This window comes from Erinaceus europaeus, chromosome 7, assembly GCF_950295315.1.
Source record: "Erinaceus europaeus chromosome 7, mEriEur2.1, whole genome shotgun sequence".
Taxonomy (NCBI): Eukaryota; Metazoa; Chordata; class Mammalia; order Eulipotyphla; family Erinaceidae; genus Erinaceus; species Erinaceus europaeus.
In genome coordinates, this window is record NC_080168.1 from 129,641,498 (window position 1) to 129,666,889 (window position 25,392).

At 42.4% G+C, this 25,392-nt stretch overlaps 1 protein-coding gene across 1 annotated transcript in view; it reads left to right on the forward strand.

The window, feature by feature from the left end:
• CFAP54 (cilia and flagella associated protein 54) overlaps window positions 1-25,392 on the forward strand; it is a 373,056-nt gene that overhangs the window by 292,791 nt on the left and 54,873 nt on the right. The window contains exons 57-63 of the mRNA XM_060195585.1: window positions 943-1,098; window positions 4,968-5,073; window positions 6,080-6,173; window positions 9,051-9,149; window positions 9,658-9,799; window positions 21,351-21,524; window positions 23,088-23,311. Of these exons, the coding sequence (XP_060051568.1) occupies window positions 943-1,098; window positions 4,968-5,073; window positions 6,080-6,173; window positions 9,051-9,149; window positions 9,658-9,799; window positions 21,351-21,524; window positions 23,088-23,311 (995 nt within the window). The remainder of the gene's footprint in view (window positions 1-942; window positions 1,099-4,967; window positions 5,074-6,079; window positions 6,174-9,050; window positions 9,150-9,657; window positions 9,800-21,350; window positions 21,525-23,087; window positions 23,312-25,392) is intronic.

Below are 25,392 nucleotides of genomic sequence, written 5' to 3' on the forward strand. Positions count from 1 at the left end.
GGAATAGTGCAGATGGAGTGTTGGGGGTATTCCCTGCATGCTCCTGTGTACTTCTGCTTTCAGGTATATATTTTTCCCTGGTTTATGGGCACAGGTGAACCTATGCTCTGTCTCAGGGGACCTGGACTATATCTAGGTTTGGAACAGTTCTGTCCCTTCTCCCTTTATGAGACAAGCACACAAGAGACAGAAAGACCCTTTCTCCAGCTCTTGTCAGGAGCATAGACTATTCCTGAGATGATGACATGACTAATGGCCCTAAGATTCTAGGAACTCTTTGTGAGGCACAGCACCTTGGAAATGAGCCATTGCAGAACCTGCAGAGACCTCAGATAATTTCTTGTCCCGCTGCCTCATTTTTTTCAGAAGACACTCCTGTCCCAGAAGAATTCAGGGTCTTGTTCAGAAGTCTCAAGTGACAAGAGTAGCACCAGTGGCTGGTCCCAGCTCCACATTCGCTGGACCGCAGGAGCTTCCCAGCTGGCAGTCCCACAGGGCCCTTCTGTTTGTATTGACTTGAGCAAGGGCTCCCTACCTACGTCCACAGAAAAGGAACTACTCTCCAGCTTTTGCCTGGAGGGAGGAATAGCTCTCTGAAGCCCTTTGAACACAGCCGTGGAGGCAGGAGGCATTTGTTCAGGTGCAGGGTTGGGGGGAGAAAGGGCTGGAGAACAGGAGCTCCTCCCTCTTGGCTCCTGGTTTCCTGGATTTGATGGGCTTTCTTTGAACTTCTTCCTAAAGAACTGCCTACAGCTGGAATCCACAGGAGCTGGGGCCTCTTTCTCCACATTGTGCAACATTTCCAAATGAAGTTGTTTTTTTTTTGTTTTTTTTTTTCCTTTGGCACAAAGGCACAGAGCCTAGAGATTTGCTGTGACTCTGAGGTGTGAGGCGGTGGACTCCCCTGCTGTTTACTCCCTCCCGCCCATCTGCTTTCTGTAGGACACACGCTGGCCAAGCAGGTGTACTATACCAGCAAGAAGAAGGACTTCTCAAAGTGGCTACCTGCTCTTCATCTCTTTGAGGTAGCGTTGAAGCTCTGTAAGGTATCAGCAACAGAAGAATTTGAGGTGGAAGCGGAAATCCTTTTCCAGAAAGGTCAGATGCATTTGGGATTGGGGTTGTGTTTTTTCTTCTATTAAGGCTATTCTTTACAGATCTGGCCACTAGTATAAATTTTATAATGAGCTTGCTAATGGCATACAAACATATTTATACATGTGTCAAACTTGCTTTTAGATAAGGAGCATATTGTGTATTTTAAGTTCAGATCTAGAATGAAAAAAGGTGACTTTATGTAAAGTTTTGTGTTTGACTCAAATGTCAGCATCAACTAATTAGCTGTACTGTTACGTAAGTAATACTTGGAGGATGTTTTTTTCCATGTCATTTAATTACTTATCTAAGCATTTTCATCGTTTTGTTGTTGTTGTGTTGCTGTCAGTGGGGCTTCAGCACTCCCGATTCTGACACTTTTTTTCCTTTTTTTTTTTTTTTTTTGGATAGAAAGAGACAAAAGATAAAGCACCACAGTACTGAAGCTTCTTCCAGTGCAAGGGGGCAGGGCTTAAACCCGGGTCACAAGCACGGCCAAGCAGGTGTACTAGCCAAGTTACTTCACCAGCCCAGCATTGTAATTCCTATAACCCACATACACACACACACATACAGATACACACACCACACACACCACACACCACACACGCACACACACTGCTAGTTGCAGCACATCTGTAACTTTATAATTTATATTTGTATTATACATTCCTATGACGTTATCATGGCGATTTTTACCTAGGAGAAAAAGGAGTGTGAGAATGATGTGATGGTTTGCTGGCCCCGTTTTGAGCATCTGCTAGGCGCAGTACTCTATAGTCCGTGTCTTACATCCCATAATGCTCTTTTGGTGTGTATATATGGCGCCAGGGTCTTACATGTTCACGGGTTCACCACTCCCAGGCTGAATTTTTCATTCATTTTATTTCAGAGAGGAAAGGAGGGGGCAGGAAAAACATAGCAGTGCTTTTCCCACCCCACCCCCAAACAAAAGGTATACTGAAGTCCTCATCCATCTCAGGACCTTAGCATGATGTGGCCTCATTTGGAATTTTGATTTTATTTTACTAGTGATTTAATATTTACACAATTATAAAGTAGCAGGGCTATAATTCCTCACCATTCTTAGCGCCAGAGTTCTGCGTCCTCATTTCCTCCACTGGAAACTGCAGTGGTTCTCCCAAGGCTGCAGATAGGGGTTGACTATTATTTCTGTAACTTTCTGTATAAATTTATATATATTTGTCCATTTTTTCCTTTGGCCCTGCCTTCTCTTTATAAGTCACACCTACACCTATTACTACTTCCAAATGTCCTGTCTTTTTTCCTCTTTTCTCTCTGTGTCCTGATGGAGATGGAGTTCAGTTCTCTCTGGTCATCTTTCCACGGTCATCTCTTCCTCTGGGATTATGGACCAGATTCTTTAATGGGACGCAGAAAGTATAAGTTCTGGCTTCTGTAATTGCTTCTCCACTGGACATGGACATTGGCAGGGCAATCACACCCCCAGCCTGCTTCTCTCCCTAGTGGGGCAGGGCTCTGGAAAGGGGAGGTTCCAGGACACATGGGTGAGCTTGTCTGCTTACCAGGATGGAATCATGGCAGCATCTGCAACCTGGTGGCTGAAAGGTAGTAAGATACAAAGCAGGGTGAAATGATTAATGAAAAGGAACCAAAATATAAGACTAGAGAAGGTGAGAATAGGGATCTTAGGGTGGAAAGAAGTTAGGAAGTCTGTTTTAAGTATGTTCCTAGGGGCCCATGACTTTCATAGCTTTTGCCTGAGCTTGTTCACTTACATGGAGGTGAACAGAAATACGGTCCAGGAAGATGATGTCAGAGTTGAGAATAGAGTTAGAAAGTTGAATTAGGTTACAAACTATTGTATTTTACTGTCGACTGTAAACCATTAGTCTCCCAATAAAGAAGTTTTTTTTTTAAAAAAAAAGTTGGATTAGGGCATAGAGTATCCCCCAAACATGAAGAAAAATCTCTCAATAAAATTAACTATTTACCCCATTGATCTGACCCAGGGCCCACATCTATTCCTGCTTAGCACAGGAGCCTGAGCTCGCAGTCCATGGTCACAGTTGGGAACATTCTAGGATGCACTCATTTCAGGACCCGTCTTCCTCAAGGGGCAGAGTAGGCTGACCCAGCGTCCCTTCAGAGTGGGCAATCCCCACCATTCCTACTTTATAAGAAGGACAAGTTCCTAGAGTGACCCATGAGAGGGCTGATGATGATGTTCCTGAAGGAAGTGACCAGTGATGGTGGAGAGAGGGATCTGTAAGAGGTCTAGGCCCATCATGTCTGTGTGGGAATCCCAGGATTCCCTGACTAGAACCCCAGATGATGAGGTGGTCGGTCTGGTGTTGACCAAAATAACATCATTAGGTGATCCAGTCTCTTGCCTTTATCCAGCTTTTGTAGTCCTTTCTTTATCGGATGAGCTTAGACTTTCTCCCAGTTTTTAAAGCATTGAGTGTCATTTGTTGTATTAAAACCAGTATTAGGTTTATGGGGTCTGCCTTTTTAGTGTCTCTCTGCCAGATTGCCAAGCTTATTAGGTCTAAGTCTGATCAGTTAGAGAACTTGTAATGCCTTCCTTAGGCCCTTGTACTAGGAAGGCGTATTAGGACTGAGTCCAATCACAGAGGGTAGTTAAACACTATTACTGTGAGGTATATGGTTGCGCCTTACTAAGTAAGAATCATTATGGGGTAACCAAGTTAAGATAACATCGGCAGTGTGGATTCTAATCTGTTGTGATTGATAACTATTTCTAGAGGAAGGAGAGATTTTCAGAGACAGACAGGCATAAAGGGAAGATGACAAGACACACAGAGAAAAAGACAGTGTGGGGGGTAGGAGCTTTGTAGCTGTAAGTCAAGGAACACAAAAAATTATGGACTGACTTCAGAAGCTAGGTAGGTAAGGAAGAACTCTCCTCTAGAGCTTTCAAGAGAACACAGTTATGTTAAGTTGGAATTACTAGCTTTCAGAACAGTGAAAGAATAAAATTCTATTGTGAATAATCTCCCAGTCCTCCAACCTAATTTTTCCAGGTGTTCTGTAAGGTAGCACAACCATCCTGGTTGACAGAGGAAGAAAATGAGGTGTGATCTGGCTAAGTAAATCTCCTTAGCTTCATTGTCGTGCAGCTACTGAAGGGCAGTGCCCAGCTGTGAAGTCAGCATTGGGTGGCTCTGTGCCCCTGCCCACGCTACATGAAAACATGATTCCTTATCTTAGTGATTCTAAGGTTTTCCTCTGCTGCTAGTTTTCCCACAGCAAAGTGGTTTCAGAACTTCCCCATGAAGACTGTGCTCACCATGAGGGCAGTGTGGGAACGAGAACATTTGCATCATCTCTCAACTATGGTCTTACACATTTGCTGACATTTTTATGATTTGTTTTAACAGATATTCTTTAAAAGTGTTATTTATTTGTATAAGAGAGAGAAGCATCACTCAGCTTTGATATTTCAGTGGTGCCGGGGATTGAACCTGGGGCCTTAGGTTTTAATGCTAAGTTATTCACTGATTGGGGAAAATGGGTGTAGGAAATGTGAAAGAACATTGCAGGAGTAAGGAAAAGAGAGAGAGAGAGAGAAAGGGTGCGGTGGGGAGAGGAACACAGAGAAAATAAATATGGTAACAGGAGTTATCCTTAGGAAGACGAAGAATTAATAGCTCAGCTACTAGCTGTAGTAAGATCTTTAAGATCCCTGATGGAAAAAGTCTAAGAACAAAAACACCTCTCTCCATGGGCTCTCCTGGCAAGAAACAACAGACAAAGGGAAAGGACAGCATATCTAGTTTTCTGAATTTTCAGCATGATATAATTGTACTGATGTTCTAAAGAGCTTTGTTTATCTTCTTTGCTCATCTTTGTTTATCTTCCTTCAGGAAAAATAGAACGGCAAGTATTGATGGAAGATAAATCTTCAAATGTGAAACTTGAGAGTTTATTTGAAGCTGTACAACTGAGCTTGAAAAATGATCAAAACTCGGGGTAAAGATACATACATTTCACGACTGCAGGAATACATGTGTTTTGTTTTGGGTTCCAAGTCCTGGCAGAACATCAGCTCCATTTAAAACCTTTTGGCTTGCATTCTAGCTCACTGGAGTGCATGGTCTAACAGGTTTCCTCCCTCCCTCCCTCTCTCCCTCCCTCCCTCCCTCCCTTCCTCCCTCCCTCCCTCCCTTCCTTCCTCCCTCCCTCCCTTCCTTCCTTCCTCCCTCCCTTCCTCCCTTCTTTCCTTCCTTCCTTCCTTCCTTCTTTCCTTCCTTCCTAAGCTTGCTGTACTTGACTTTGATCCAAAGATGGTTGCAGTGATGGTTGATGCTGACAGATATCATGGTAGCATCCTTGACTGTGAATTGCTTCTAGTTTGTACTTGGATCCCTTTCTCTCAGTCCAAGCACTATCCCAACTTCCTCTGCATGTGGAATCTGCCTGGCAGGGATTTATGTGAATATTCACCCTGGTCAGCAGTACCAGGGGTGGCCAGCTTGATACATGCTGAAAATCACCCCACAGCAGAGAGGAAGCCTCCAGTATCAGAACCCTGTGGATTGACCCAGCTTAGTTGATGGGTGTGATAGTGAATGCACAGCCCCACCCCTCAGGCCCAGTCACGGAATTTCTTTCTCCTTTCATTAGAGTAGAAGGATAGAGAAAGAGGTTTGGCTTTCAAGGAAGGCGCTCTGGTCCTAACCTTGACTACTGAGTAATGTGTGTGCCGCAGATCTCCAGCTGGTCTTGATGCCAGACTTCACCCCAGACAGCAGGGGCTGGCATAGCCAGGACAGGACTTGCTCTGACCCTTGGCTGTCTCTTGAAGGGCTTCCATTTCCAGCAGGAGCAAGTGTCCCTTTTCACAGCATGGGCTGTGAAAAGCAGATGTGAGCTGGGGACAGATGGTGCTTACCCTATTTTTAATTTCCCCCCTGCTTAGAAATTGTCGGCAAGCAACTCAATGTATCCAACTACTAACTACAGTGTTGCATTTCAGGCTGATCAGGGATTCCTACCTAGAAATGGCCATGCTGTTTTTACACACCAGGAAGTCAAAGAGCAAAGTTCAGCCACCCCCGTTAACAGCCGTGGTAATCAGCTGTTTTCTATTTTAGACTCGCTAAATGAATTGCCTCTGGCCTTGCTATTTTGGTATTCCCATGCTGTTGAAATATTAAGACTGATTTTCCTGGGTGGCTTGGAGAAATTAATCTATTACTTGATAGCTATGGTTGTGTCTAGATGCCTCTTTGAGTATGTTATGTAAAGTGATGAATTTAATGTAGGGTATGTTCTGTCCATGAAAATGTTATCTGTGGGTTTTCTCCTGTGATCCTCCACGACTTCAATCTCTACGTAGGACTCATATTCACATAACAAAATAATCACCAAGGACTGATGCCGGGAACTTTAGCACTGAGTGGCTTACATGTTTATGGTCCTTTAGGAAGACAGCAGAGTGTGTAGTGGCCACTCTTAGGTTTGCTTGTCTTTTATTGGTTGGTTACAAGGTACATCGGGAGAACTCCAAAACAGCTTAAGCGAGCAACAAGCATAGTGGCTTGTTTAAGAGAACAAAGGTTGTTTAAGGGGAACGCAGTGAGATAGGAAGGCCTGCTGGAGGTAGCACCAGAGACTCTTCTGCCCTTTTGTCTGAAGCTCTTTGTTGCCTTAGTGAAGCTCAGCAGAGTCTTGGCTGCAGTATCAGCAGGCCGTGTACACTCACATTCACATCAGGTTCCAAGTGGCTGTGACCTGAAACTCTGGCACCGTCGAGAGAAGTACCATATCTATCTCTGCCGGCTTTGCAGAACAATTAGATCACGGATCGCACAAGCAATGGCAGGCACAAGCCTGACGTACTTTCCCTGGCTGTTCCCCGACAGTTACTCATGGGGCCGGCAAAGTAGCTCACTTGGATAGGCAAGGCCATTACATAATGCTCAGAGGATCAGTCAGCCAAGAAGACGTAACAATCATTAACATCTGTGCACCCAATGAGGAACCAACTAAATACATCAAACACCTACTGAAAGAACTTCAAAAATACATCAATAGTAATACAATAATAGTGGGAGATTTTAACACCCCACTCTCACACTTAGACAGATCAACAAAGCAGAGAACCAACAAAGAAACAAGAGAATTAAATGAAGAGATGGTCAGACTAGACCTCCTGGACATTTTCAGAGTCCTTCACCCCCCAAAACTGGAATACGCATTCTTCTCAAATCCACACAACACATACTCAAGGATAGACCACATGTTAGGCCACAAAGACAGCATCAATAAATTCAAGAGCATTGAAATCATCCCTAGTATCTTCTCAGACCACAGTGGAGCAAAGCTAACATTTAACAACAAACAGAAAATTATTAAAAGACACAGAATTTGGAAACTAAACAACATACTGCTTAAGAACCACTGGGTCAGAGAGTCACTCAAGCAGGAAATTCAAATGTTCCTGGAAACAAATGAAAATGAAGACACCCCCACCCCTCACCCACCCCAGAGTCTTTCACTTTGGTGCCATACGCCAATTCCAGTTCAGGTTCTACTTGTGTTTTCTCTTCTGATCTTGTTTTTCAACTTCTGCGTGAGAGTGAGATCGTCCCATATTCATCCTTCTGTTTCTGACTTATTTCACTTAACATGAATTTTTCAAGGTCCATCCAAGATCGGCTGAAAACAGTGAAGTCACCATTTTTAATAGCTGACTAGTATTCCATTGTGTATATATACCACAACTTGCTCAGCCACTCATCTGTTGTTGGACACCTGGGTGGCTCCCAGGTTTTGGCTATTACAAATTGTGCTGCTAAGAACATATGTGTACACAGATCTTTTTGGATGGGTGTGTTGGGTTCCTTAGGATCTATCCCCAGGAGAGGAACTGCAGGATCATAGGGTAGGTCCATTTCTAGCCTTCTGAGAGTTCTCCAGACTGCTCTCCACAGAGGTTGGACCAATTGACATTCCCACCAACAGCACAGGAGGGTTCCTTAGACCCCACAACCTCTCCAGCATTTGCTGCTGTTACCTTTTCTGATGTGGGACATTCTCACAGGAGAGAAGTGGTATCTCACTGTTGTCTTTATTTGCATTTTTCTGACAATCAAGACTTGGAGCATTTTTTCATGTGTTTCTCAGCCTTTTGGATCTCTTCTGTGGTAAATATTCTGTCCATGTCCTCTCCCCATTTTTGGATGGGGTTATTTGTTTCCTTGTGGTTGAGTTTGGCAAGTTCTTTATATATATTTTAGTTATTAGCCTCTTGTCTGATGTATGGCATGTAAAGATCTTCTCCCATTCTGTGAGGGGTCTCTTGGTTTGGGTAGTGGTTTCTTTTGCTCTGCAGAAGCTTTGATGACTGACTTTTTTTTTAACTTCTTTATTGGGGGATTAATGTTTTAAAGTTAGTTGTAAATACAATAGTTTGTACATGCATAACATTTCTCAGCTTTCCACACAACACAATTGCCACTAGGTCCTCTGCCCTCATCTTCCAGGACCTGAACTCTCCCCCCACCCACCTGAGTCTTTTACTTTGGTGCAATACGCCAATTCCAGTTCAGGTTCTACTTGTGTTTTCTCTTCTGATCTTGTTTTTCCACTTCTACCTGAGAGTGAGATCATCCCATATTCATCCTTCTGTTTCTGACTTATTTCACTTAACATGATTTCTTCAAGCTCCAACCTTGATGGGCTGAAAATGGTGAAATCACCATTTTTAATACCTAGGTAGTATTCCATTGTGTATGCAGACCAGAACTTGCTCAGCCACTCATCTGGTATTGGACACCTGGGTTGTTTCCAGGTTTTGGCTATTACAAATTGTGCTGCTGTGAACATAGGTGTACACAGATCTTTTTGGATGGGTGTGTTGGGTTCCTTAGGATCTATCCCCAGGAGAGGAACTGCAGGATCATAGGGCAGGTCCATTTCAATCATTTTTACAATTTTTGTAGACTTCAACCAGAAGACATAGTTCTATTAAAGAAGAATCAATGAATTACTTTGAAATGTACAGTTCATCAGCCTGGATTGCAATAAGAGCTGCTGCACAGGTCGGTGTGCCATTTCCTTAGTCTTTCTTCTTACTGTCCTGTCTATCCTCCACCTACCACCTCTCAAGGCCTTGCCGTGCATCTGCATAAGAAAAAGGAAATGTTCACCTGGGAGGCTTTGTGCTAATGTTGCTTAATTGGGAATATTAGGGATAGTCTTTGTTTAGTGTTTTTAATCTCTGTTGGTTAGACCTGACTTTGTTTCAAATTTACTTTGCTGAAAATGTTGGAAGATACACACATATACATATTAGACATCACAGCTGATATCTGTCAGTATTAGGTGAAGTGGCCTATTTAAAGTGTCTTAGTCATGAATTTAAGTAGCAACAATAATAATTAATTTGATGATGACATATACATCATCTTAGAAACCACATATTTTCAAGTTATCTTTATGTTCCCCTGATATATATTATTATTTTATGGTTTCAATTTCTCACATTATTTTATCCCTATTGTATAAATCAACAAGCTGACATTTATGCATTTTATGTATTAATTTGAGGTGAGTGAAGCAATACTGTCAATTAATCTGCTTATTGGAAAGAAGAACACTAGAACTGATAAAGTCAGTCAGGAGGCCTTACCCAATATCCCAGAGTTTGCCATCATGGATCTTTTGTCTTCATACACAGACTATCTGCAAGGTATGTTTGAACATCTGTCTCTACGCTCCACAAAACCGTGGCATGTGGAATGTAGAGTCAAGTTGCAGAGGCGTAGCTGGGGTGCTTGGGCAGTTTTCAGATTGTGGAGGGCAGTGCAGTGTACAACCTCTAGGAGAAGATGAGCCCCAAGGACCTTGACCGCTCCCTGTCCGGTATCTGCAGTCACTCAGCAGCTGTACTGCAGACGAGGCTCTGAGTAAAATGTGTCTCCTTAGATATTTACTCCCAGTGCCTGTACATCAAATGTCCTTTGGGGAATATTTTCTTGAGACACTTTCTGTGGTTCTCTAAAGTTTATACTCTCAGATTTTCCCATGATATCAGTGTGTGTGTGTGTGTGTGTGTGTGTGTGTATGTAAGCATGCCTGAATGCTTTTTTGTGTTAATCTATCACCAGCTTCCTCAGGGCAAGGACTTTTGTCTATTTTATTTGCTGCTATAGCTATAAAAATATCTCACACTGCTAGAACATAGCAGACATTCAATATTAGTATTTATTAAATGAATTTGTGAATTATTTATGTTCTTTTCTTGTGGCTCCTTTGTTAGATAGGAAACTCTCATATAAATCTCTAAATCAGATAAGTAATAACACAGTTATCATTTATTTATGAGTTTGTTCATTTATTGTATGTATAATGAAGATATCTGTATCTTGCTTGGCAGCTCAGTACTAGAGGAGGTCCTAAGAAATAAGATGCTTGCTTCTAGAGCTAGGTCTGCAGGCTGACATTTCTGTAGCAACACTGTCTGATTTGGCTTGGCACCAGGCAAACACTGAGCTGAAGGGAAGGAGCTCTGACTTTGATCAACAGGGGTGATCCTGGCCTTCCCACAGCCTCTGAGGTCCCCTCCATAGGCAGCAGCTGACTCTGCCGACGTGTCAGGTGTCCCCACAGTGGCTCTGCTGAGGATAGCTGTGCCCAGACCAGACCCTCTGCTAGACATTTTATACTCATGTGATATTGTCTTACCTTGTAAAAATCATTTGTGACTTAATAATGGTTTATAAGATCTTCAGGTTACAGGGGGAGAGCTCCATATCTCCCCCACCACCACCACTCTGTGCCTGCGCCCCTCCCCACAGCTCTTCCCTCACCCCTTAAGGAAAACCACCACAGAGTCTTCACAGTGGTTTGGCTTTTTCTTTAAAAAGTGAATGTATTTCAGTTCTTTATACTGCACATATGAGTGTAACCATACAGTAATTTTATTTCAGAGAAATGCAGGCCATTTGGAAACAGATACAAAAGTCCTTGAACACAAACTCCAAGAAACTCAAGACATTATACATGATAAAGATGAAAAAAAAATGTAAGAAAGATTAAAAAGTACTAGAGAGAAAAATGACATCACTTAACAAGATATAGCGGACTGCACACACAAAAGTAGTATGGCTACAACAACATATAAACACATCTAAGAGTCTTTCTCAAACTGGTCTTGTCTCTCTCCATTCTTTGCCTAAGTATCTTCTGCCCATTTCTCCCTCCCTTTCTGTACTGTAAAGTTGGCTCATAATTCCATGCCTTGTGTTGCTGGGTCTGTTTTGCTGTCTATCAGCTTGTTGAGAGTTGAATGTTCCTTGTTTCTTTCTCCGTGGCTCTCCTTTCAGGAACTCTTGCAAGGCAGGTCTGGTAATGGCAGGCTCCTACAGTTCATGTATGTCTGACACTGCTTTCATTGCTCCTTCAGAGATGAACGATTGTCTTGCAGGGTGACGTTTGGTGGCTGTCAGTTATTGCCTTTTAAAACCTTGAATATAATGCCCTTGGCTTCTGTAAAAAAAAAAAAATCTGATGCAAGTCTGACTACAGTGCCTATATAAGTCACTTTCTTCTTGTTCCTGGCAACCTGTAATTTTTTTTTGTCCTGGATTTTTGATGGTTTCACAGTGATGTGTATTGGTGTAGGTCAACTTGGGTTTTACCATGTCAGATTTCTGGGCCATCCATCGCCTGGAGTTCAGATCAGATACTCAGTCTTGCTTAGAGTAAGAAGACCACATGCTGGTCTTTTTAGAGATGAGGTGGGGACATTTCAGCAGCCCAGCAGCCGGGAAGGGCTGGCCGTCACCTCTTTCACATGACATTGCTTGACACCTCCATTTTCTCCCCGTCTCAAAGTCCCCAGGGTTGAAGTTCTATTAGTAGCACACAGATTCTGTTTTTATACAAAAAGTATGCAGCACTAATAGTGAAAAGAGTTTCAGTTTATACCCTGACTTAAGTTTCCCTCAGCCTCAATGTTCTAATTTTCAGGCTGCAAGAACTAGGCTTGTTTGCAGGGAAATCAGAAATCTGAAAGTTCGAAGACTATGATTCAAACTCCCTATGTGACCAGTTTCTTCTCTGTGCTTGTGAAAGCTATCTCTGCTTGCCCTCGGTCGTTTTCTTGCGTGCTTAGCACCAGGAGCACAAATGCATTTCGCCTAGGCTGCTGTTTTAGTCGGCTACTGCCCAGAAGGGTGCTGCGCATCTGCTCTGCAGCCCTCCCACTCAGCGGAATGTAGCCAACAGAAATTCAGCTGGCTCGTGCTTTCTGCTTCAGGCTGCCGGCTGAGCTCGGTGGGCTTCGTGAGTCCCAGGCTGAAGAGGCAGTGTTTCTCTGCAGCGTGCTCTTCTCATCATGCGTACACGGATCACACAGGACACTTGTGAGAACTCACTTCACATCATGTCTCACTGGTCATCTGAGTAATCATATGCCCAAGCCCAAGATCAGTGAGGTACACCCTCCCTGGAGAGGAAGGGAGAGCATCGTGGGTGTTTGTTAAGTAATAGTAGCTGGGATTAATGATGTCGCTACTGGTTCTATTAGCAGTAGTGGTATCATCCCTATTGTCATCAGCAAGCATCACTGGTGATGTTAAGATGGTAACTGTCACATAGGACGAGGGCCTCCCTGAGAGGGATTGTGAACCCCTGTGTTGTGCCGCTGGCTCCACCTCCTGGTGTCACCCAGGGGCACGCAGTGGGGAATGGCACTCCGTAAGCTGTGGACTTAGCCGTGGCCCTGGCACGGGCAGGCGTCCGACTCCACTTAGAACCTGAACCTGCACTTTCTTCTTCCGCTTCCGTGTGGGTTCTTACAGCATAACCCTAACTTCCAGTTTCCGTTTTTGTACCGTTAGCACTTCTTCTCTTATTTTATACCAAAACAGAATTTTGAAATGACCAGATTTTTATCCCCTTCTCTGTTTTGCATTTTGCCTCACCTTAAGAATAATAATTATGCCTGCCAGTGTCTCCCTGGCAGGCTGATAATTAATTCATGCTGATGATTCCTCTGACGGTAGTTTCTCCGTTAGATGGAGAGACTGAATCCCCACCTGGTTGCCACTGATACCCAGATGGCGGCAAGATTTGTGTTACAGTGAATTGCTAAAGGGCAACGGCAACAAATAAAACTTTTAATTTTCTCCTTCTTTTAGCATAAATAAGTATCCCAGCAGAAAGCATCCTCTGCAGTTAGTTTTAAACAGCACTGACACTGATCTGTACAGGAGGCAGTGAACAGTATCCATTGTTGTGCTCCTGCCAGATAGCTCGCCTTGCTGAAGACAGATGCACAGAAATTTAAACAAATGTGTCTTCTGTTTGCTGTGTGCTGCTGCTTCAAGTCAGGGCCTGGATCTTAATGCAGTTCCCTGCTCCTAAATATATATACAGAGAGCGAGAAAGAGAGAGGAGAGAAAGAAAGAAGGAGGAGGAGGAGGAGGAGAAAGAGAAAGAGAAAGAGAAATAGGAGGAGGGAGGAAAAACACCACAGCTCTGTTATGCCATCTGTAGGGCTTCCCTTGGTGCCATCCATGGAGCCTGGAGCTCCAACCAGGTCCTTAGGCATGGCGTGCTCTCTACCAGGGAAGCGATCTCCCGTCCCCAAATATGAAACTTTTAAGAGAAACATTAAACATTCATTTTATTTACATTTATTTATTATTGAGAGAGAGAGAGAGAAAAAAAACTAGAACGTTACTCTAGCATATGTGGTGTCAGGGATCAAACTCAGGAACCTCACACATGTGTTATCCTCTGTCACTGAGCCAGCTCCCCACCTCCCACAACCTCAGACTCTAAAGAACCATTTTAATGAAGGCAGAAAACTTGGCTTTTAGTGAGTGTGTGTGTGTGTGTGTGTGTGTGTGTGTGTGTGTGTGTGTGTGTGTGTGTGGTGGTGGTGGGATATGGATTCTCTTGCCAAAACTCAGTATCTACAAAACAATATGAGAACTGAGTTATGATCTGGTCTGACTTGTTGGCGTTTGTTTCCTCCACACTATCTTCTAGGGACAGAGACTCTAGATTGTTGGTTCTAGTAAGATGGGGCTATATTTAGATTACATGACAAAATTTTTTGTTGCCCATGTTGGGTCCATATATCTAAACATTCTCCAACTTTCTTTTTTCTTGCTGTTTTGTGACTTTAAATAACTCAGCTTGCATAATTTTTTTTTTCTATTTTTGGGTTGGGAAGTTAGCTCAGACTTTAATGTATGAGCTCCTGGGTTCTATTTCTGGTACCACACTGAAGAAAAAGAGAAAAATTGAATAAAAAAAACATTAAAAAAATGACCAAGAAGTGGAAAGGGGCTGGGTTGTGGTGCACCTGGTTGAGCATCAGGACCTGGGCTTGAGCCCCTGGTCCCCATCTGCAGGGGGAAAGCTTTGCGAGTGGTGACGCCGGGCTGCGGGTGTCCCTCTGTCTCTCTCCTCCCTCTCAAACCTGGCTGTCTCTATCCAATAAATAAAAAATAATAATTAAAAAAGTTTTAATGACTAAGAAGAGCTATGAAGTCTCTCTCTTCCCTGCTTCACTCTCTCCCCTTCCATCTCACCCTCCCCCCTCCCTTATCCTCTCTCTCTAGCTTCCTTCAAGTGTAAGAACCAAAGATGATGAAAACCATCTCATTCACTTCTAGCCCCTAATTTGATACTGAATGTAAGTTTTCTCATCCACTCATAATATTTTATGGAAATATATTTGGACTATGTAATAGTGACAGTAATTTTGTTATTTCAGATGTTCTCCCTCTTTCTGTATTTTCATTTCCTACTGGCCTGTTTATCAAGGTGTCAGCGCCTCACCTAACTAGTGATAGCGTTATCATAAATTTAATATCTACTTGGGTCAGTCCTTGCATTATTCCTTCTTAACAAACCTTTTAGAGGGGCTGACAATAGCGCAGTGGGTTACGCGCACATGGCGTGAAGCACAAGGACCGGCGTAAGGGTCCTGCTTCAAGCCCCCGGCTCCCCACCTGCAGTGGGGTCGCTTCACAGGCGGTGAAGCAGGTCTGCAGGTGTCTGTCTTTCTCTCTCGCTCTCTGTCTTCCCCTCCTCTTCTGATTTCTCTCTATACTAGCCAACAACAGCAATAACAATGGCAACAATAAGGGCAACAAAATGGGAAAAATGGCCTCCAAGAGTAGTGGATTGGTAGTGTAGGCACCGAGCCCCAGCAATAACCCTGGAAGCAAAATAATAATAATAATAATAATAATAATACTTTTAGCACTCATTTTTTAATAGTTTAGGAACCAATTTCCCTAATTAAAACAATTTAGGGGGTTTGGTGGTGATACACGTGGTTAAGTGCACATACTACTAAGCACAAGGAACCTAGTTCAAGCTCCCAGCTCTTTACCTGAAGGTGGGGCACTTCACAAGCAGTGAAGCAGGTCTGCAGGTGTCTATATTTCTCTCTCCCTCTCTGTCTTTCCCTCCTCTCTCAATTTTCTCTCTGCCTTGTCCAATAAAATGGAAAAATGTCTGCCAGGAGCAGTGGATTTGTAGTTCTGGCTCCGAGCCCCAGTTGATAACCCTGGAGGCAAAAGAAAAAAAAAAACCTTCATATGTTTACATTAGGGTTACATTAGATTAGGCATTACACTGGAAATAACAAATTTCAATGCTTTTGAGACATTCTAGTCAAGAATACTGTAAGTCCTACACATTTTAGTTCAATTGTTTTTATTTTTGTATTGGTCCATAGGAGTGTTTTTAGCATTTTCTTCAAATAGGTTATTTATTTATTCTTTTAGTATCTATTTTTTGCCTCCAGGGTTATTGCTGGGGCTCGCTCGGTGCCTACACCATGAATCCACTGCTCCTGGAGGCCATTTTTTTCCCCTTTTGTTGCCCTTGTTGTAGCCTTATTGTGGTTATTGTTGTTGTTGATGTTGTTCGTTGCTGCATAGGACAGAGAGAAATGGAGAGAGGAGGGGAAGACAGAGGGGGGAGAGAAAGACAGACACCTGCAGACCTGCTTCACCACCTGTGAAGCGACTCCCCTGCAGGTGGGGAGCCGGGGACTTGAACCGGGATCCTGATGCCAGTCCTTGCGCTTTGCACCACATGCGCTTAACCCGCTGTGCACAGAACATAGTTTTATTTTCTTTTTAAACATTTTTTTAATATTTATTTATTTATTTACTTTTTGTTGCCCTTGTTGTTTTCATTGTTGTAGCTATTGTTGTTGATGTCGTCATTGTTGGATAGGACAGAGAGAAATGGAGAGAGGAAGGGAAGACAGAGAGGGGGAGAGAAAGACAGACACCTGCAGACCTGCTTCACCACCTGTGAAGAGACTCCCCTGCAGGTGGGGAGCCGGGGGCTCGAACCGGGATCCTTACGCCAGTCCTTGTTTTTTGTGCCACGTGCGCTTAACCCGCTGCGCTACCGCCTGACTCCCTTATTTTCTTTGTTTTAAAAGCTTACAGATTTTTTTTGTAATAGGGGAATTGAGTCAATTTACATTTGTTGATAGGAAAGTTATTTGATACCAATTTGTGCAATTTTTAATATGTATGTGCATTAGGAAAGAAAAATACATCTTGTATAATTTTGAAGGAAAATCTCTAAATTTGGCTAAATATTTTAGGAAAATTGATTATATCAAAATAATCACTGAATTTGAGAAATGAAGTTATTACAGGTATTTTGTTTATCTTCAAGTGGACACATTTTAAAAGCTTATAAAATCAATACTTTTTTTTAACATATTTTTCATCCAAATCTACCTCAGAATAGTTTAAAAGGTCTGCTACTGTAAAAAATAAAATAGTTTTAAACTGAAAAAACTAATTTTGCTAAGGAGCCAGGTGGTGGTGTACCTGGCTAAGCACACACATTGCAGTGTGCAAGGTTCAAGCCCCTGGTCCCCACTTGCGGGGGGGGGGAGGGGAAGCTTTATGAGTGGTGAAGCAGGGCTGCAGGTGTCTCTGTCATCTCCCCCTTTCTCAATTCCTTCTCTCTATCCAATAATAAATGAACAAAAACATTTAAAAATGATTTTATTAATTATTTTAAGAAACTATGGATAAACCTACCACAAGTTAACAAATAACATGAAAAACTGTCTTAATAAAAGAGAGTAGGAGGGGGTCGGGAGGTGGCGCAGTGGGTTAAGCGCACGTGGTGCAAAGCGCAGGGACCGGCATAGGGATCCCGGTTCAAGCCCCCGGGTCCCCACCTGCAGGGGAGTCGCTTCACGGGCAGTGAAGCAGGTCTGCAGGTGTCTATCTTTCTCTCCCCCTCTCTCTGTCTTCCCCTCCTCTCTCCATTTCTCTCTGTCCTATCCAACAACAAAGCAATGTCAACAATGGCAATAATAACTGCAACGAGGCTGCAACAACTAGGGCAACAAAAAGGGGGAAAAATGGCCTCCAGGAGCGGTGGATTCATGGTGCAGCAGTAACCCTGGAGGAGAAAAAAAGAAAAAAAAAAAAAGAGTAGGATTTTCATACTATTTATGCAAGTAGTCTATCACAAAATATTTGGATGAAATATGTAAAGAAAAAACAACTTTATATAGATAAGTAGTTTTACAAAACTGAAAACTATTTAAAGATTATTTTCAGGTAATTAAGAATATTTTTATACCAAGCTAACACTGGTAATTTATTTTTTTTATTATTATCTTTATTTATTGAATAGAGACAGCCAGAAATCAAGAGGGTAGGGGAGATAGAGAGGAAGAAAGAGAGAGAGACACCTGCAGCCCTGCTTCACCACTGGTAAAGCTTTCCTTCTGCAGGTGGGGACCAGGGGCTCGAACCCGGGTCCTTGTGCACTGTAACATGTGCACTCAACCAGGTGCGCCACCACCCCGTGCCTGAGTGGCAATTTCTTAAAGGCGAATTCCATTATAGAACACGAAGCCTTATCTTTGAGCTTGTCATCCTCTGTTACACTGAAAGACGTCAGCTGACCCCTTGAGTCTCATCATTGGCAGTGTTGCTTGTTCAACATTTGGAGATGAATGATCCCTGGGGTTATACAGTGTGTACATACATTAAAACCCACCAAGAAATTGGAAACATCACCACCATTCTTACCAGTAAAAGAAGCCTAAGTGTTGGGAAGTTTCTGATGACAAATGCAGGTTTTCCTAAATTCTTAGTTTTCACTGAACAACGTGGGTTTCACTATTGGTAGAAAGTAGTATCCTTTGAACGATGGTAACCTGAGGCCCAGCCTAGGGAGCTTCCCGTGCAGTATCTCACATCCTCATCTGTCTGTCCAGAAAGAAGGTCACAGGGAACTTGAGGAGGTTGAGAAACGGGGGTGCGAAAACGCCACAAAAGGAGCGTGTGGTACATGGCCCCTTTCAGTCTTTCTTTCTCTACTCAGAAAATAAACAACAACAACAACAACAACAAAAAAAAAAACAAAAGTGTTCCATGGGGGGAAATCAGTCCAGTCCAGTCTACTTACAAGCAACAATTCTCCTTGCCACAGTAACTACGTTTGTTTCGTCATGCAGTGGAAGTATTTTATCTATGCTTGTCAATTCAAGCGTCAGTAATTAATGACGTTGATTTTACGACTTCATCACGGGTATCTTTTAATTAAATGTGACGTTTTTCTTTATTCGTTTCTAAATGCATGTGCAAGGGCTTCTAGTATCATCTACACCACTGCCTCACTAGACTTGTGCTCAGGCACTGCAGTTCATGACTGGGAGTGCAAGTGCCACACAGTTACTAGAGCACCAGTCTTCAGATGCGAAAAATATCGCCCACTACTTGGAATATCTGACTTAGATTATTGCCAACCACTCACATAAAATGTGATCTTTGAATAGCTGGTGCTGATCCTGTTAGACAAAGATAAACAAAACAAAAATTGCAAGTCCAGGGATGCATGTAGATTTGAGTAACTATAAAACAGAATTACAACCCCACAGATGGCTGAGTCTTCATGTTTGCAGCCACATCTTTGGTCCAACAAGTTATTTGACCAGTGGAAAGTGTCTTGATTTTGCTTGATTTTCCAACAGTGGAAGTCTGTTGCAAACAGAACATTTAGGTTTGAGAGCTCAAAATGTGAAGTCAGAAATGTCAACAGCACAGTTTTATTCTGGAAGCTTTTATGTGCGTTTCTCTCGCTACGCAATCTGATAGTTTTCTCTGTGATGCTTCACTGGCTTTTCCACTTGCAATTTCAAAAGCTGTAAAAACTATTTCTGCTGTTAGAGAACTCATTGCTTATGGATTTAAAGTTTGCCTTTTCTTTTTCTTTAAATTATGAACAGTTTGTTTCACTTGCTTCAGCTCGACTGCCACCATAATGCCACATTTAAAATGCACAGTTCACAAGCAGAAGTATACATATATATATGGCTGTTTTTTTCCATGAGATTTGCATTCCACATCATCCCCTGTCTCTTCTGTAAGATTTGCATTCCACATCATCCCGTCTCTTCTGTAGAGCAGGCTTTCTTTGGGCACAATTTCTTGCATCTTGTGGCTTAAATGAAAGGAGTTACAAAGTTACAAACGTTCATCTATAAAACAAATAAGCCATGACAATGTAACATAATGTGTAACATGGTGATAGTAGTTAACAGTCACTGTGTTGCTTATTTGGAAATTGCTAAGAGAAACTATCACAGAAATTGTAGCTATATGGTGATTGAAGTTAGTAAGATTTATTATGGTAATCATTTCTCAGTCTATACAAATGTTGAATCATTATACTGTGCACCTGAAACTAATAATGTTATGTATCAGTTAGAGCTCAGTAGAAAATAACATTTGTAATAAAGAATTCTTTTTCTGGGAACACTGGAAAAAAACAATAAATGTGAACATAGAATTGTAATAAGGGATTAAAGCACTTACTGATGCCTGGGAAATTTCTTGTCTCATCACGAGTCATTGCTCCTACTCCTCTAAAGTATTTCTTAAAACTTCTATATTCCACTAAATGGAAGGTCTTTGTAAAAAAAAAAGAAAACAACTATTATTATCATTCATGGGATTCTACTTATGTAATTCTGATAAAATTGGTCTGGGTGTGCCTGGCACCCATATGCTTTATTATTATTATTATTAGTTTCAGTTTTAGTTATGTTCTCTTTCTTTCCTCTGATAACCATCACTTCTTTGTCACAATCTAAGATTTTATTTCTGTTCTGTTTTGCTTGCTTGATCTGCTTATCTTCCAAAAGTGAGTGAAATTATATAATCTTTGTCTTTTTTGTCTGATGTGTTTCATTAAGACAGACCCTGTACAGAGTCCTGACCTGATTCTCAGGTGCAGAACCACGACCAACACATATGTCAACACCTCCTCAGGTGGTTCAAATGGATAGCTCAGCTTGAGACCACACCCCAAGCTGTAGATAGGCACTGTGAGGGCCGGGCAGTGGCGCACCCAGTTAAGTGCACATAGTATAAAGCACAAGGACCTGGGTTCCAGCCCCCAACCTCACTTCCCACCTGCAGGGAGGACGCTTTACAAGCAGCAGCAAAGCAGATATGCAGGTGTCTGTCTGTCTCCCTGTCTGTCTACTCCTCCTTTCTCTCTATGCTACCCCTCAAATAATGGCTACCAGGAGCAGCGGATTCATAGTGTTGGCATCCTGGTCCTGTGATAATACTGGAGGCAAAAAAAAAAAAAAGAGAGACAGAGACAGAGAGAGAGAGACAGACAGAGAAAGAAAGGAAGGAAGAAAGAAGTTGCAACAGAAGGAAAGAATTCTTCTGTTGACAAGAATGATATTTATAAATAAACAGCAGTAGGTCACAGAGCCATGGAATTTGGGGCTCGGCAGTGGCTCACTCAGTAGAACACACACGCTGTCAGGTAACAGGACCAGGATCAGAACCTTGATTCCCCAACTGCAGTGGGGGAGCTTCATGAGTGGTGAAGCAGGGCTGCTGCTGTCTCTCCTCTGTCTCTCATCTTCTCTTTAAAAGAAGCAAAAGAAAGGAAAGACTTCTGGGAACAGCGGCATCATTGTACGGGGACCGAACCCCAGCAGTTTCCCAAGTGATAAAAACAAAGAAATGTCATAGCGTTTGCTCTCATAAATGAAACTTAGCCACACTGCAATTAATGGTGTTCGCATCGTCATAATAATCTAAGAATTACTCATTGATTCTCAGTCTAGAGTCGAACCATCTCATAGGAAGGAGACCTGAGTGGACAAAAGTTTTAGCATCCCTAAAAATGGTAGGTTGCACCCAACGGTGAAATGCAAGGATGGCGTGTTACTCGCAAACTTGTCTCTCCACTTGCAGATAACTACCAGGCTGTCTTCCAGGCTGGCTGTGTACATTTATTCCACAGCGATGACGCCAGTGACGCCACGGATGCTACCAAAAAGCCCGAGACCAAAGTGGATGTTACGTGGATTCTCCTGCTTCGGTACTATATCCACCTGCAGAGAGTCAACAGTCTCAGCAAACTTCTAGGTAGGCTTTCAGCCTCTGGAGAATGAACATACCTATAATTAAAAATACGTTTTAAACATTTTTTTTTTCCTGAGTGAAAAAAAAATCAGAAGGGAGTAATCTGGGAGGTGGTGCAGTGGATAAAACACTGGACTCTCAAGCATGAGGTTCTGAGTTTAATCTCTGGCAGCACATGTACCAGAGTGATGCTATCTGGTTCTTTCTCTCTATCCTCCTGTCTTCTTTCTCATTAGTAAATAAATTAAATCTTAAAAAAAAAAAAGCAGAAAGAAGAACAAGAACAGATGTTGGGGGTTCTTAGATCTCTTGAGATACAGAAGTGTTTAGATAGAATAGAATCTCTAGGTAGTTGGAACATAATTAGGAGACACTGAGAGGCTCCCTAATACTACCAGCGTCATCTGAGGCTCCAAACAGTAAACAACTGGGATGATGAGAATATGTAGTTTCTCTAAATAACGCAACGTTGCCTTCAAGGAGAGTGTGTCCCAGTACCCAGTGTGCAAGAGAAAAAAGTACACATTTTCACATATGAGCTTCAACTCTGTGGAGTTCCTCAATGAGTTAAGTCAGGGGTTTTTTGTTTGTTTGTTTGTTTGGTTTGGTTTCATTTCAATACTATCCAGAAAATGTAGTCTACTTTGTCTCACATCAGTTCCTCATCTGTATTTTTTGTGAAGATGGCCTACTGCAGCATTTAATCTGTGCCATGATGCTGTTGAGGCTGTGCGGCTCATCACTGAGAGAGCTTAGCGATGGAGGAAGCGGCGGGTGGCTGCGGCGGGCCCACTCTTAGTAAGCGGACAGACAGGGACTCAGGTGACAGAGTACTAGAGCAAGGAAATGAGCCTCGGTGGGAATGGGCATGAGCTGGCCGGCAGATCCCAGAGATCCCCTGCCTCTCGCAAGCTCTGCTCCCCTTGGAAGTCTGAAAGCACTGTAGCTGGGGCTTGCAGCTCAGATGGCCTTACCACACTGCCTTTCTGCTCTGGGTTTTCCGAGTGGTCCCCAAAGAGGAAGGTTCAGCTGTTGAGGTGGGAAACTGGTAGGTAGGTGAGCATCCCAGCTTCCGAGCCCCCGAGGGGCAGGCAGTTCTGCAGGGCTTTTCAGCGCCTCCCAGCAGGAGAGGATTCCCCATCTTTCAGATCTGGAGCCCATGAACTCTTTTCTTTCCTCTATCACACGTAGTCTCTCACTGATGTTCCTTGAGCTCACTGATGGATAAGTCACCAACCAAATTCTTACCTTGAGATCTGTTGGGGGAGAGCCATCAATCCAGTCTCATGATGACATAGAGGAGTTCCACAGACCTGGAGCTGAAAGCAGCATGCTCGCATGTGTCTCCCTTCCTTCCTTCCTTCCTTCCTTCCTTCCTTCCTTCCTTCCTTCCTTCCAGGAGCAGGAAGCAGTTCCATTAGTGTGTGAGCTCTAAGAGTTCGGGGGCAGGGAGGGGTCACTGGCAATCGCCTGGTGTTCAGAGGAAGCATGATGAGCAGGCGTCTGTGATGCTGAGACCTTTCTGCTGCCCAACATGGCTAATTGCAGGTACTCTTCTTCCTTCAGCCTCACTGAAGCCGGCATCCGGAATCTCTCTACCAGATGATATGCTCTTCACATCTCTTTTCAATTCTGGGATGATTCTGCGTCAAAAAGAAATGCATTTTTTCCTTAAAAAATTCTTACAGCTATATTCTTATTCTTGTATTGATGAGTTTCCAAAAGAACTACTTCAAGTATTGGAAAATGTGCCTTTTACAGAAAAAAGCTTCTGTGATTCATCAGGCAAGGTAATGTTTATTAATATATAGTATAAAATATGTATTATGAAACTTTTTAGAATCTCTCTGTCTACTTCTAAAGGAAATCCTGGCATGAAATATGTTTTATGATACAGAAAAGTCAATCCTGGATTTCTAGAAAAGTTCACAGTTCAACTGCTGTCTTGAGTTGCTCTCATAAATCTTTAAAATCCTCAGAACACTTTTGCTACATTGAACATTATTTTTATATTTCTGAACATATTGTCCTGAACAGAAATTTTTCCAGGATATTGCACAGATTTAAATATTATTAATCACCCTGTAATAAACCTTTCTGAGAGTCTTAGTTCTATGCCAATTATATATATATATGGAGAGAGAGATATGAGGGACACTAGATCACTGTATCACTGCTGCACTGCTCATGAAATTTTCCCTCTGGTGGCTGGATGCTCAAACAGCGGTCCTTGCACATGACAATGTGTGCACCCTACTGGATGAGACACCTCCTAGTCCCCACGGGTAAATCTGACATGTTTGAAAAAGCTACTGATGTTTACCTGAAACTGGAACATACCCAGAATCGCTAAAACCATCTTAAGAAGAAAAAAAATTGAGGAGTCACACTCCCAGATCTCAAACTATATTATAGGACTATTGTAAATAAAACTCCCTGGTACAGGAACGAAAAAAGACACACTGACCAGTGGAATAGGATTGAGAGCCCAGGAATAACCCACCACACATATGGCCATTATGTTTTGACAAGGGATATCAAACTATTAGATGGAGAGAGGAGAGTCTCTTCAACAAATGGTGTTGGGAAAAGTGGGTTGAAACATGCAGAAGAATGAAATTGAAGCACTACATTCACTATATTTCACCAGAAACAAAAATAAACTCCAAATGGATTTAGATGTTAGAGCAGAAATTATCAAGTACGTAAGGGAAAATATTGGCAGAACTCTCATCCATCTAAGTTTTGCAGGCATCTTCAGTAATATAAATCCAACTGCAAAGAAGACTAAAACAAAAATAAACCAATAGAATTACTCAAATTGAAAAGCTTCTGCACAGCAAAAGAAACCATCACTCAAACAAAGAGACCCTTTATAGAATGGGAGAAGATCGTTATATGTCACACATCAGGCAGAAAGCTTAAAACCAACATATACAAACCCTTATAGAATGGGAGAAGATCGTTATATGTCACACATCAGGCAGAAAGCTTAAAACCAACATATACAAACCCTTATAGAATGGGAGAAGATCGTTATATGTCACACATCAGGCAGAAAGCTTAAAACCAACATATACAAACCCTTATAGAATGGGAGAAGATCGTTATATGTCACACATCAGACAGAAAGCTTAAAACCAACATATACAAAGTGCTCACCAAACTCAGCTACAAAATAAAAAAAGAAATAAAATCAAATGAACCTTATCCAAAAATGGGAATAGGCTATGAACAGGATATTCACCAAAGAAGAGACCCAAAAGGCCAATAGATACATGATATTTTACTGGTTACACTTTATAGACATGCCCATACCAGATAGATCCATATTTCTGGTGTTAACTATACTAACTATTCCAGAGAACCAACCTCAAAATGTGACCCCTCCCAATTAGGACTCATTTGACCCATAAATATATATGACTGTGTATGTTTTTTTATTTTTTTATATTTATTTATTCCCTTTTGTTGCCCTTGTTGTTTTATTGTTGTAGTTATTATTGATGTGGTCATTGTTGGATAGGACAGAGAGAAATGGAGAGAGGAGGGGAAAACAGAAGGGGAGAGAAAGACAGACACCTGCAGACCTGCTTCACCGCCTGTGAAGCGACTCCCCTGCAGGTGGGGGGCCGGGGGCTCGAACCGGGATCCAGTCCCTGTGTTCTGTGCCACTTGTGCTTAACCTGCTGCACTACTGCCTGACTCCCCTATGTATGCTTTTTAAAACCAGAGCACTGCTCAGTTCTGGTTTATGGTGGTGCTTGAGATTGAACCTGGATCATCAGAGCCTCAGGAATGAATTTTTTTTTTTGCATAATCACTATGCTATCTTCCCATCCCCCCCCAAAATAGTGTATTAACTAATGTA